The sequence below is a fragment of the Neoarius graeffei genome, chromosome 17 (assembly GCF_027579695.1).
Source record: "Neoarius graeffei isolate fNeoGra1 chromosome 17, fNeoGra1.pri, whole genome shotgun sequence".
NCBI classification, from domain to species: Eukaryota; Metazoa; Chordata; class Actinopteri; order Siluriformes; family Ariidae; genus Neoarius; species Neoarius graeffei.
In genome coordinates this window covers 34,332,972-34,348,011 of record NC_083585.1, presented here as the reverse complement: position 1 = coordinate 34,348,011, position 15,040 = coordinate 34,332,972, and the positions used below count along the sequence as shown (strand labels likewise).

The following is a 15,040-nucleotide window of genomic DNA, read 5'->3' as shown; positions in this document are numbered from 1 at the left end:
ACCAGCAACCATTTGGTACCAAAGGCAGAGAGAAGACTTCATGGTCTTATCAAATATGGGAAGAGAAAAGACTTCATGGTCCTATCAAATATGGGAAGTTGCCTAGGCCCCAAAGCAGCTAATTATCCCTACATCATCACCATGTTTGACTGTTGATAAGATTTTCTTATTGTGGAATATTGTATCAGCTTAAGTCAGATGTAATGGTACCCATGTCTTCCAAAGTGTTCCACTTTCAACTCATCAGTCCACAGAGCATTATACAGGTAAACACCCCTTTCCTCAAGGTTAGCAGTGGTTTTTCCCTTTGCAACTCTCCATTTTTGCCCAGTCTTTTTAAAGGTGGAATCATGAATTCTGATCTCATCTGAGGTCATTTTTTGTTACTGCCTATGTGAGTCATGAATGCGCACTTGGAGGCCTTTTGGTAGGCCAGCCACTTCTGAGTGAATTCACCACTGTTCCAGTTTGGCTCTCACTGTGGTACGCTAGCATTCCAGGGGGCAATTACTTTCTCTGACAGGGCCAGTTGGCGTTAGCGTTTTTCCTTCAATAAATTACATGATCCCTTCTCTTATATTAAATTTTGTTTGAATATCTAAAACAATTAATGTGACAAGTATGCACTGCAACGTGTTTTTTTCCTGAAATACAAGCTGTCAATGCTAAAAGTCAGAGACCGGTTAAGTTTAAAAATATGGTTAAGTTCAAGCAATTTCAAAATGACTCAAACTTCTCACCAGATAATCAAGTCGAAGCTTGGATTCCATGAAAACAGGAACAGGCTGACCATCAAAATGAAGCCTCCTAGCAAGGTCTACTTGCAAAGAGAGTGCAACAGGACTCTCCAGGTAAAAGAAATTACACAAATATATTTAAGTAGACTGCCTGTTGAATAATAGGACCTCATATGGTGTGTATTTTTATGTATACAACAGTTAGTTCCAGTCCACTAACATGAGTGGACGAGCAGTGTTCCAAGAGCACTGACATTTAGTCAAACAGCACCAACACATTTCACTGTTTGTCACTCTGTCTGCGTTCACAACATAAAATTCCCATTCTAGCAGTAATTAGGGCCCGAGTACCATTCGGTGCTAAACCCTATTGTTTTTCGAAGGATTATTATTATTATTATGCCGCGTTTGGCCTTATTTGAGGCATTTCCCATGCACGAAAACTCATGAAATTTGATACACACATCAGTCATTGTCACCGCTACTCAGCCACAGACTTTTGGCCCCGGGCATGGCCCAGGGACTTCATAGTGCCCCTTTTTCCATTTCCCATTGAAATGAATGGGTAGAACTTTGGAATGATGTCATAAGGCCATTTGGAGTGAAATTACACATGGTAATTTTTAACGTACTCCTCCAAGACGGTTCATCAAATTCATGTCAAACTTGGCAAACATGATGCCAAGATATTGCTGAAGTTGAATTGCTAAGGGATTTTTGATATGTTGTAATATGTTGAAATATTATAACATATAGTATGCCAAGATATTACTGAATGTTGAATTTGATATCTTGTAATATGATTCTGATTCTGATACTCTTTAGCCGTTATGGGCCTGTCTGGTATAGCGCCACCAACTGGCCAAGGAAAGAATAGGGTTTTGAATATGTGTGTTTTGACACGATTAATTTTAACATGCTCCTCCTAGACGGTTCATGAGATTCATGTGAAATGTGTTATACGTGATGCCAAGATGTCGCTGATATTAAATTGCGAAGGGATTTTTGATATCTTGTAATATGTTGAAATGGCCTTATGATTTTAATATCTTGCCACATCAACAGGAAACGTGTCAGAAAGCCACAGTGCATTGACTGTATGGTCGGACACTTCTTACTTCAATAGATATTATGATTATTATGATAACCTGACGCCCAATGGGCCTGCCTGTTATAGCGCCACCACCTGGCTAAGCAGGAAATGTGCCAGAAATTGGCAATGCTGACACTTTACAAAGTATTGTGTATTATGATTGTGATGATATTCACATGTGTAATTCAGATGCCTAGCACAGCGCCACCATCTGGCCAAGCAGGAAATGTGCCAGAAATTGGCAATGCTGACACTTTACAAAGTATTGTGTATTATGATTGTGATGATATTCACATGTGTAATTCAGATGCCTAGCACAGCGCCACCATCTGGCCAAGCAGGAAATGTGCCAGAAATTGGCAATGCTGACACTTTACAAAGTATTGTGTATTATGATTGTGATGATATTCACATGTGTAATTCAGATGCCTAGCACAGCGCCACCATCTGGCCAAGCAGGAAATGTGCCAGAAATTGGCAATGCCTTAACTGATTGATCTGACACTGTACAAAGTATTGTGTATTATGATTGTGATGATATTCACATGTGTAATTCAGATGCCTAGCACAGTGCCATCATCTGGCCAAGCAGGAAATGGGGAAAAATGTTCAATTCATTGATGGATTGATCTGAAACTTTACAAAATATTGGATATCGTGAGTCTGATAATATACAGTAACATACAATTCTGTGCACACTCATACACACACAGTCATATGCATATTTATGCATACACACATACTCACAAGTATGCACTCATGCACACGCAACATCTATGAGCACACTCTCTCTCTTTCACACACACACTTTCTCTCTCTCTCCCTCTGACAAACAGACACACACACACACACACACGCACACACAATAATAGCGGAGCTCCAGCGGAGCACCATACCTAAGAAAAAATGGAAAACCCATCGAGTCGATTTTTTGTGGTTTATCCGTGTACGTGTACCACCAGTCATACACACCGCCTAGTGGCCAGTGTTAGTAATTACCAGTCATACACACCGCCTAGTGGCCAATGTTAGTAATTATCAGTCATACACACCGCCTAGTGGCCAGTGCTCGTAATTACCAGTCATACACACCGCCTAGTGGCCAGTGTTAGTAATTACCAGTCATACACACCGCCTAGTGGCCAGTGTTAGTAATTACCAGTCATACACACCGCCTAGTGGCCAGTATTAGTAATTACCAGTCATACACACCGCCTAGTGGCCGGTGTTAGTAATTACCAGTCATACACACCGCCTAGTGGCCGGTGTTAGTAATTACCAGTCATACACACCGCCTAGTGGCCGGTGCTAGTAATTACCAGTCATACACACCGCCTAGTGGCCGGTGTTAGTAATTACCAGTCATACACCGCCTAGTGGCCGGTGTTAGTAATTACCAGTCATACACACCGCCTAGTGGCCGGTGTTAGTAATTACCAGTCATACACACCGCCTAGTGGCCGGTGTTAGTAATTACCAGTCATACACACCGCCTAGTGGCCGGTCTTAGTAATTACCAGTCATACACACCGCCTAGTGGCCGGTCTTAGTAATTACCAGTCATACACACCGCCTAGTGGCCGGTGTTAGTAATTACCAGTCATACACATCGCCTAGTGGCCAGCGCTAGCCAGTAAAGAAATAAAACAAAAGAGACTGGCAAGGATATCAGAAAATTCTACAACCCAGAAACAGATGGGAGCTCCGCTTTTAGGCAGTGCCTAAATCTATATATTAGTGACCTGCCATCATTGTGCATTTTGTTGCAGACATATGAAAACTCTGCATGTATACACACACACTGCAGACACAAGAAAGCTAAGATGACAGCGCGAGATGGAGATAAGGAGGAGACACATGTATAGTTTTGTACATATATGTACAAAATGTACATTTTCACACCACAGAAACACACACACACACACACACACACACACTTACAGTCTTTGTCTATCTCTCATCTGTCAAGCAGTCATGCCATTTGCAACATGCACATCACCTTTGAACATTTGATGAATATATGACATGTGACTGTTTTGTTGGGTGGCGGAATGTCCTGGGTTGCGGAACCACACGTGCGAGGGCCCGTCAAGGCCACTAGCGGCTTTAATTTATGTTGAAACCGTTACTACTATTTAAACAAAATATTTGTCCATATTTTATCTGTTACCCAATATTAATTTACTGTTTATAGAACTGTTGTATTAAAGCAAAAATCACACTCACAATTGTGCTGCTGTACTGAATATCAGCATGGCTGTGATTACCTGCGGCACTCATGCCTACAGCCAAATCACACCTGTCTGGACATCCAGGACCCGTCTGGGCATCACTCTCGCTTGTGTGATAGTTCTTAATTATATAAATGTCAGCTGAGAATAAATATACTTTAATCTGCAATTCCATTGGTTTAATAGGCCCTCATTAATATTTCCAGGATATTTTATTTATTTCCCAGGTGATTCCTTGACCTAGGCTATAAATTTCCAGCAAACTCCCCCAGAACATACCTGATCAGTCGAGATCTATCACGTCTCCACAGACTTCTTATAGTAACAAGTACTAGATGGAGCAATTCAGGCGCTCCTTTGTGCCGACAGCCATCAGGCTGTCCAACAGCCCCGAGAACCCAGTCAATGCCTTTTCCTTACTTAACCCCACCCGTCCCGTCACCCCTCCCCTGTTCCTGTACCCATTCCCCTGTTTTTTTATCGCTCATGACTACATTATTCATTATAGCATTTTATATTTTTGTATTGTATTTTTATTTGTATTTCTTTGCCTGTCTTTCTGCTGCTGGTAACACCCAGATTTCCCACATGGAGATCAGTAAACTGTTACCTTACACTGCTCCACTACAAATCAGTGCATTACCTTGGTGGATGAAAGGCCTTAACAGCAGACTTTTTGTTCTGCACCAGACTACTCCTTCAGTCTTTAGGGCCCGTTTACACGAGGACGCTGTCGGGTAAAAACGACTAAATATTTTATCGGAAGTGCCTTTCGTCTACACGGGGACGGCGTTTCCGAGGCTGAAAAACGGATAAAATTGAAAACGCCTTCCAGAGTGGATAAGTTAAAAACGGCCCCCGTTGCATATCCGTCTAAACTACCCAATACGCCAAACTCTGCTCGGATCTGCTCACGTCGGGTACGCGTTTACGTCATACATATGTCATATACTGTATACATGCCAGCCCGGGAAGTAAGAAAGTAAGTAAAAAAGTAAGAGCATGTCTGATTACATCGATCCAACGGACCTTCAAGCTGCTCTGGCAGCTTTAATAAACGTCCAGGAGTCCTTCGAACATCTATACCGAATCTGCACATATACCGTTAATGAACAGAGGCGGGTATAGTATGCTCTTACTTTTTTACTTACTTTCTTACTTACCATAGCCAGAGTAGGCAAAGTTTTCGCGGCGCAGATGTGCAGATCAGACAAGACGGAAGACGTTGCGCATGCGTGCAGACATAGCGGAGGTCTTTCACAGCACCGCCTGGCATGCACATCTGTGACAGAGCGCAATGCGTCCGTCACTAAACAGCGGTTCCTCCCGCTGGTCATGTTTCAATGGTCACGTGCAATGGACTAAACCACAGTTGCAAAGACATTCCAAATACAATCTGTGTTGTATGTTTGTTGTGGGTTTGGTAATGGGGGCTTTACGGGTACATTTGTTACAACTTTTAGATATGTAAACCTGAAATGTTTGGTACATGTGTTCATAGTAAAAGACGCGACACAGGTTTAAACGGCGCAAGCATTTATTAGTTTTCACTATAAACAATAGCGTGTAAAGATTCATTAAGTGCGCACGTTTAACATCTGAATCCTTTTCTGCTAGAGTTTATCTAACATCAGCCAGAAATGTTTGTGGCCATTTACCTGCTGTAGTCTTCCGGGTGCGGGACCAAACCGGAATGCAGGTCTCAAAGCGCTTTTCAAGGTTTCTTCCGCGATGCGCGGGAAAGCAGCTCATTAGAGCGGAGAGAAATGGTCTAAAAATCTTACGTAAGTGTTTGTTGTAATATTTAAGGTCTGCACACTGTTGTAGGAGTGTAATGCATGCAGTGAAAATGTTTAGAACTGTTAAAATCTGTCTAGATGTGTTGATTGATTTTAATTGTGTTAAGACTGTGCCGTAGTCTTTTAAATATGCGCTGCACTGTTCATTCGGGGCATGGCCTCGGCAGGGAGAGGACGCATGACTTGAGCTCTGTGTGAGTAATGCCAGAGTAGCCTAGCTTGCGTGGGCATTTTGTCCCAGAATTTTGTTTGTTTGTTTGTTTGGTTTTGTCATCAGTGTTTTTTTTTGTTTGTTTGTCCTGTTTGTGTTAACTGCCGGCTTAAGAATAAAAAGAAAACTATTTTTGTACAAGAATTTTCCTTGTTTTGCTCATCATTCTGACTGACTACTCCATCCGCTCGGCACACTCTATTACAACATCCAATTGAATTCCACACATTTATGCGTCACCGTATAGACGCAGATTTCCTCCTTGAAAACGGTCGTGTAGACGCGGAAAAAAGTGAGAACAAAAACGGACTTTTGCGTTTTTGTTTCAGACCGTCCCCGTGTAAAGTGGGCCTCAGTCTGATCATCCCTAACAAATGCAGCAAAACAAAAATAATCGAAATCATCCTGCTTATACTCTGATGTGCTGCTTTGATTGTTCTGCAGGACACATTTAGGCTTGAAGCCTTCGTTGTAAACTTTAAAACAGTTGAATTAATGCTTTACAGCTTTGTATTGACTGTTTTATGGAAAAATTCTCAACCCACCAACCCAGGTACATATGCCCTACTTTTATATGCGGTTCCATATTAATTAGCGGTGACTTTCATCATTGGAGCATTATCTAATTCATACATCTGTCTTTAACGAGAAGGATTATTCCAATGAAATGAGACAACAAATGATGTCCAATAAAAAAAGGAAAAAATTTATTATTTTTTAATCTAGAACAGGCTTTTTCAGAAAAACCATCAAGAAGGGTGGAGTCAAAAGACCTGGCTGAGGTTGGATTAGACATGCTCAGTCTTCATGGTTATGCCAATGCTCCCATTGGATCCCAGGCAGGGAGAATAACAGGCTCCTGCTTATTGACCTCCTTCACCTCACCAGAGAGGAACTTCTTATCCACCACCACTTCGTAGACGTATTCTGAAAACCACTCATCCGTCATGATCAGATAACCTGGGGGGGGGGGGACCAAAAGCGAAGATTAGGTATGGATACAGAAGAAGTGTGTGCGTGTAGAGAATGAAACAAGAGACTAGTGGATCGAAAACAGCTTGCCCAAGTTTTAATAACATTCATAAACCAGAAAACATCTTGCTACAGCTGTATAGTAAAAAGTGGACTTAATAATTCTACACACAAATGATATATGCTTCTAATTAAAGACATGGTGGGAAAAAAAAAAATCACAATTCACATTCTTGAAAAGAGAACCAAGAGGTGTTAAATGGACATAATGAGCAATATCCATGTCCTTCAACGGCATTTCTATGAGTAAGAGGACTCAACAAGGACATTAAGGGTGATTTGGATCAAGTCACTGAATTGCTAGCTAGTGGGAAATCAGACGATTCATCCTCAATAACCACTTTAATCCCATTCAGGGTAGCAGTGGATCCGAAGCCTATCCTTGGAATGCTGGAGGAGATTAGATGAATGTACACAAACACAGGAGGGTGTCTTGTCGAAGTACTGGCTCAGATTAAGACTCCGTGTTCCCTGAGCTTCAGTATTCACAGGACTGAACTCACCAAGAACTATTCAGATACATTTCAAACATGGATACTTGCCTGTAAACACTTGGTGTACATTCCTATAGCCATGCAACCTACATCTCTTGCAAGTGATTTGTGGCTTATTCCAAGAGCCATGGACTCTTGCTAATGCCAGAGGACCAAATGCTCTCAGTATTTCTCTATAACGCACCCCATTCCAAAGAAAACTTTAATTACAGTGGTCTTCTGGGCCTTTTGGTGTTCCTAAACTCACATGCTTTTCTTTTTAAGCATGCACCATATAGTTGATTTGGCCACACCAACTTGTTTTTGCCATCCCTCATGATGTCTTTGTTTTGAGTTTTCAGACTAATGATGGCTTGCTTCACTGACTGGCAGCGACAGCTCTTTGGATTTTATATTGACAATTAACAGCAATAGATTCCAAATGCAAACATCACACTTGAATTTAACTCTAGACCTTTTATCTGTTAAGCAAAATAATGAGGGAATAACACAATATACTTGACCATGGGACAGTTTAACAGCCGACTGTCCAATTACTTTTAGTCCCTTAAACATTTTAATTTTTCATGGCCTTATCAGAATTCTGTGGAATTCACACAGAAGCTGATTTTCAAGGAACTGCTTTTTTGTTGCCAAATGTTAAAAAATGGGTGTTCTTTTAAAAAGCTCAGTGATCCTTTATCAGCACCTTTCCAATTGTTTTGCTGGGAGGGAAGGAGCCTCTCCCTCAGAAATACTCAGTCTACACGACTTCATTTCACACAGTTCCCCTTCCCCTTTTTCGACACGCCACCAGACAGAACTTAGACAAATTCACCCAAGTGTGTAATAGTGTACAGTAGGTGTTTAGCTTCAGATAATTATCATCAAAGTGCTGAAGTTGGACAAATAGCAGGAAGTGGCACTTGGCAGAAAACATGGCTTTCAAGGGATGTGGACAAGCCTGATGAATTAGAAAGCACCAGCATATCAACCCCCCACACAAACATACACAAACACCTCAGAAACTGTTGGAAACGATTTCTTACTGTAATTCATGTTTGCTTTCGGTTTTCAGACACTCTGGATGTCTGTGTATTTCCACTTCACAATACTACACTATTCCACTTTGCTATCATTTTATGCACAACTGCAGACAAATGGATAACAGATCTGCTTAGCTGATCAAAACCTGCCAGGAACTAGCAAAAATTGCAAGCTGGTCACGCAAACTGGATTTCAGCCTCTTTTTTGTTTTGTTGAACGGCACATCTTGTAGTAATATTACACAAAGCTATAACATGGTTCATATGGGCCACAACCTCAAATGATAGAACACTTAAATACATATTCATCATTCAACATTAATAAGGACAAAATGTACAAGCCTCAGCAGCCACCACTGAGCTCTTTATAGCACTATAAACATTGTCAAAATCTGTCAGCAATATTCCCTCTTTTTGTCTTTGGCTTAACACCTAAAAGAACAAAAAAGGGCAGCAAAGTGGCTAAAATAATCAGTCACTGCTGAGGATTTTTTTCCCCTCTTCCCTCTTTAGTACATCTCATTACAGTCTAATCTCTGGAGGGAAACAACTGTTAGGACAAATTTGTGGGCTGCTGACCGTCTAACCTCAAGCATACATTTTTCTCTCTCCCAAGGCCAACAATGTCTCCCTTCTGTCAAGCAAATATTGTTTCAAAGCCACAAAAATGACACGATTTATTCATTCAAATGAAAATGTATTCGTGTACAGCCATGATTCATCTGAAATAATATCTCATTATTGCACTTTAAACTGGAGCGTTCTCCAGCATTCACAGGAGTTTATAGAATAATGGAATATTATTCTGTGAGGTTTCAGTAAACTTTGAACTTTTAAACAGATGATGATGCAGTCTGAAGGCAAAAGATCTACAAAGCATGACTGAGCTTTAAAAAAAAAAAAAAACACCCCTTCATAATCTGGGCAAGAATGTAGGGCTTTCAAAATGAGAAAGTGTGAATGCATATGCATCTACTCACACTGTAAAAGTTACCTAAACCTTTTATTACTTTTCAAGGAAGGCTGTTTTTTTAATTAACTGTGTATGATACACAAAACAGGCATATATGCCGTATGCAGGCGATATTTAATTTTATTTTTTTATCCAGTTAATTCAAACGTGACTAATTTTTGAACACTAAAAATCTTTTCAACAAATAACAGTTGGGACAGTATGAGACCATAATAATGGAATGTGACCTGGGGTCAAAAACATGCACCAAATTTATAGAAAATTAAAATTTTGCCAGTACAACAAAATAGGATACAAATATAAGTAAACTGCACCACTATGATAAAAAATAGTAACAGGAAATAGGTGTCTTTCTTCACTTTTGAGATATTGTACTAAATTGTATACTAGGTGCAGGCCATGATGGCAAAAACGTATACTTTTTGATGCTCATGGAGGCATGACAGTTTCAGCGTTATACACGAGGAGTATAAAGGACAACAATATAGCGAGTGTCTTAGCCCATGTTTACATTAGACCGTATCAGCGGATCATCAGATTAACGTTTTTAAAACGATTAGTGTGCACACAGCAACACCAATACACGATTTGCGTGCACACAGCAACGCCAATACACAGATACGCTCGGCTCCGCAGGCATCCTGCGCTCCAAATCACTCCGCCCTGAACAGCGAGTGCCCTCTGGAGGGTGCGCACTCCGGCCCTGCGCAGCTCACACAGCGCGCGAGTGAAGTGCACAAGCCACGATTCAGGACTGAGCCGCTGTGTGTGTGATCCCAGCGCATATCACTTACCACTTGCAAGTGGAAGGATGGCAAGCCTAAAGACAATCATAACTACACAATGGGCAGTATTTGCATCAGTATTTGCAGTATTTTCATACTTTTATACTCTTTAATGAAAGGTGATACAAGGCGGAAGTCCGCGCCGTTTTTCAGCAGTCGCGTCACATGACCAACGCCAGCGAATCAGGAAGGTGGATGTCACAGTGACGTTGTCCAATGAGACACCAGCTAGAGCTCAGCACAGCGTATCCGCGTATTCTGAATGTTTACACAGCACCGGAGCTGACACGATCTGGATTGAATACGTGGACCCTGGCGGATTCCCGTTTCCCGGCGTTTCCAGGCGGTTTAATGTAAACGGACAGTGCATCCGCGAAGAAAACGAGACAGATACGGTCTAATATAAATGTAGCCTTAGAAGAGTGAGTCAGGGCTCCAGAATCAAGGATAAATCACATATAAATCAGACAGATTTCCTCAGCCAAGAGTCAATAATGAACTCCTTTAAAAAAAAAAAGGCAGAGGAGGAAAACTCTGGGATGTAATCCTTTTGCAAATTAAATTAGCCCATCTGGAAAGACAAATATCTTTAGACTATATAATACAGAGTTGCATGCGAGGCAGACAAACTACAATTTGAGAAACCTCACCCTTATTCCCACGATCATCACCCCATGAGTTCTCCACTCTCCACTTCTTGTAGCCTCCCTCCTTCTCGGCCTGAAAAGAGAGAGGAGGGTAAAAAGCACAAAATAACCCTACAATGTTTAATCAAGTTCATGTTAAAATGTGCAAACTCGACTGAGCAGGACATCCAAGAAATTATTCAACACATACAAATTAGATAAAATGTCCCAATGATGCACAAGCAATCTCAGAAAGCATTAAACTTGTGGATTAGATTATATAAGGTTGCGATGGTCTTTATAATAAACATCATAAAGAAACCAAAAATGTCCCAAGAGTTTTGTGATTATATTGGCTCCAGTTCTACATTATCAGCAAGAACAGTACTGTGAGGAACATATATTTCAGCTTCAAATACTCCCTTAGCTCACGCTGGACTTCAGAGCATATGGCCCCTCTGGTTCACAGCTCTGTTTCCCTTAGAGTTTTCCAGAGCAGAACTTACCCCTTTAGTAACCGCAATTGTGTATCACAACCTTTATCCTGCTATTAGTGGGACAGAGTGGAAACTCTGGACACAACTGTTGTCATTTACGGGGGAAACTGACAGTAATTTCAACTACTGGAGATTATGAATGGTAAAGGGGGGGGCTGGGGCTGCAAATGGCTCGTAATAAAAATATGCAGGGTTGTATCCCATTAGGTAGAATTACTCTGTTTTACTAGTCAAAACATTTTGTAATTTTGTGGTCTCTCTTTTTGTCATTTTGTACATTATAGAGATCTTGCATGTGACGTCACAGCCGATCCAGATTGTGACAGACGCCATCGTTTCGGTCAAACGCCATATTCCGCCTTCTACTTCTACTTCTGGTTCTACTTCTGCTTTTACTTCTACCTTTTCTTCTGGAAAACCCTACTATATACAATTCTACTACAACGGCTGTGACTACAAGCTCTCCCTACCTGTGCACGGTTTTTATGTTTTTTTGTGTGTATTTTTGCGTGTTGTTCGTCTGTACCGGACTTCAATATCCACTACAACCGTATGGACTTACTGGACATTGGTTTCCAGCAGAAAATGACGGTTTGTAGCGATTTCCATCGCATGCACAACATTCCGGACGAGAAAAAAAATAAAAAAAACATTCCGGACGAGACCAGATTGCGAGACCAGCGGGGTCTCCGTGGATTGTTATCGGAAGCAAAGCGAAGGAGGCGTGCCGGGAGCCGAAGCAAAAGCGAGGCTGCAGAGCCGGCCTGTTGACTAAGCTCAGAAAACAGCTACTCAAACCTCCACTGCCAAGCCTCTACCTCTCCAACGCCAGATCCATGTAAACAACACGGACGATTTGGAATTACCTTATTCTATAATCGGCTGGTCAGTGCTATACTCAATACTTAAGTGACTTACCCATCCAATGAGGATTTTCTTGTTTACAAGATGCCACATCTGAGTCGCTGACAAATCCTGAATTTCTGTAAAGATAACTGTGCAGAGATTTATAACATGCAGTGCTTCACCACTGAACAGCGAGAGAAAGTTGATGAGGTAATCATATTCCGCTGGCAGTTCAAAATCCGGTGGTGAAAACTCCGTCCGGAAAGCCATAAGGGTCACAAATCTGTAGATCGTTTATTTTAGACATATATCTAGTTATCTGTTCATTAGAAAAATGAGCCGTGTAGTCCGTCAGTTGAAATTGATCCATTCTGTACACGAGTGCAGTAGTATTCAGCTGTGTTTTTGACCGACACGATGGCGGTTGTGTACTTTCCAGTCACGTGACTGCAAGATCTCAATAGGGTAGAAGGGAAATGCTACCGTGGCCACCACAGTATTCCATTCCCTAACCATGTCGTCTTTTTTTTGGTCTGAAGTCCCTTCAAGTTGTGCCTTGTGTGTTCAGTACCTTGTCAGTAACTGCAGTAAGGATCATGGCGTGGGTCATCAGGGAATCTCCATAGATCAGCCGCTCTGCCTTATTCAGGTTCTTTACTGATACACCGAACACCAGCTCGTGGTTAAAACTATGCACAGATATACAAAACAAAACACTGAAGTCACCTCAGAAAGCTATAACTTGAATTTTTTTTAATAATGTCATACCACACACACACTTGCTCAGTGACACTCAGTCTCTCACATTCATAAACATGAATACTGATGGCACTCACACATTTATGTCGTTGATGCCCAGTTTGCCATGGAAATGCTTTCCGACATCACAGCCAAACCAGACAGCCTGCAGAGATCAAGAGCGAGCACAATAAAAGGCACCTGTACGTAGGACAATGATTGCAACGGAAGAAGACAGTGTGGCAACAGTAACAGTTGTCTAATTACTGCTAAACCCCATCATGTTTGCTCTTACTTTGCTTTAAACTTGACATTATCAACGAGATTTGATCTGGGGACAAATTCTCATGGAGCAAATACTGTTTGTGTCTAACAGTGAGTAATAGCAATGTTTCTGTTTGTATCTTTTTGTGCTGTGGTTCCACTGTAATGTACATGCATTTTTGCTCACTTTAAAGCCAGGATGACCAAATAGCCATTTGATGATTTTAAACTAAGCCAAGTTATAATAAATATTTGACTATTCATTCCAGAAATCAGGAGCGATAGTCAGCAGCAGTACAGGGTATCTAGAGAATGCAGACCTACACCATACCTCTCCGTCCTTGATGGAATCAGCAGTGGCTTTCTTCAGGAGCTCTATGGGTTGATTATTATAAAGTGTCTTGCGTCCGCCCACCATGTTTCCTAAGTACTCCACGCTGTACAACTTCCCAAAGGGATTCTGAGGCCTGGGGTCATTCACAAGGCACACCTGAAAAGAAAGGAGGCGGGATCACAACCAGTAATTCACACTACTGGTAATGAATAAATGTGGAGAGATTATTACATGTTTAATGGAGATTGTTCAGGGCTGTACCTTGTCCTGAAGGTTGTAGAGGGGCTTGACATGCTTTATGTAAAATTCCTTAGGGGTCAACGGCCCAAAGCAGTGGAAGGTCTTGTCCTTGTCCCTGAACTCCCAACAGATAGTTTCTGGAGGACTTCCCAAACACACACTAACCACTCGAAACACCTGGACCCAACAAAAACACAACAGAGAAATCGGAGATAAAGTTCGGCTGGTGCAGTGTAGAGTTCAGATGGTGCAGTGTAAATCTGGCATTTGTATCTTCAGCCCTTGGATCCATCACGCTGCAGAATTTCATGCTTTTCCTGCTCAGATATGATAATGAAAACACAAGTTCATTAACAAGCGATTTTTGAGCCAGATTGGGAATGTGTAAAATCAGCCATAACCTTCCAAGTTGGGTTCAAGCTGCTTAGGTTTCTCTCAGTACTGTTTTTGTAAATTCAGCCTCTTAGGAGTTATCTCTGGCATTTCCGTCCCTCCCCTGTTTAAGCCATGAACTACATGTACTGATAGCTCATTTCCTCACAGCAGAGAATAACTCATCCATAATAGGGTATGTGAGAGGATGAGAGTATACCAGTGTTCATCACAAACACACACACATCTGCATATCCCTCACCCTATGTTTTAGTTCAACTGTCATTTTTGTTTCTGAAGAGTCCAGCCTCATTGCAAAAATAGAGTGAATGTGATGAAAACTGAGCTCTACAAATTACACTGGGTCAGTTTTGCTACAACCATTCAAGCCTACTGCTTTCCCCAGATACAAGTAGAAAGATGGAGATATTTCTACAAGATCCCCATCTTGTATGTCCATTCTTCCAACTCCAGCCCTCTCCTGTAAAGTGAGCCATTAAGTTTCTCAGTTTGTTTTCACTCTCCAATCCCCTTGGGAGAAGGGTAAATTCTAGCAGTGCCCATCCCATTCTTCTCACTATTTACCCAATCTTGGACCCAGATGCTCCAAGTACACAAACAGCCTCATGTGCCACTCCTCAGACCCTTGCTCTTCCTTGGCAGGTTAGATAAATGTATGGCTCCATCCAAATACAACACTGGCACCCACATTTCTTCCATTTCCCTGCCTGTTGAAAAGTGCT

At 41.5% G+C, this 15,040-nt stretch overlaps 1 protein-coding gene across 1 annotated transcript in view; it reads right to left on the bottom strand.

Moving 5' to 3' along the window:
* Positions 1 to 6,756: 6,756 nt before the first annotated feature.
* Positions 6,757 to 15,040, bottom strand: part of blmh (bleomycin hydrolase) — a 42,233-nt gene continuing 33,949 nt past the window's right edge. Inside the window, exons 7-12 of the mRNA XM_060944082.1 lie at positions 13,947 to 14,102; positions 13,683 to 13,841; positions 13,186 to 13,253; positions 12,921 to 13,038; positions 11,031 to 11,100; positions 6,757 to 7,031 (exon numbers count right to left, since the gene is read on the bottom strand). Of these exons, the coding sequence (XP_060800065.1) occupies positions 6,883 to 7,031; positions 11,031 to 11,100; positions 12,921 to 13,038; positions 13,186 to 13,253; positions 13,683 to 13,841; positions 13,947 to 14,102 (720 nt within the window). The 3' untranslated portion in view covers positions 6,757 to 6,882. The remainder of the gene's footprint in view (positions 7,032 to 11,030; positions 11,101 to 12,920; positions 13,039 to 13,185; positions 13,254 to 13,682; positions 13,842 to 13,946; positions 14,103 to 15,040) is intronic.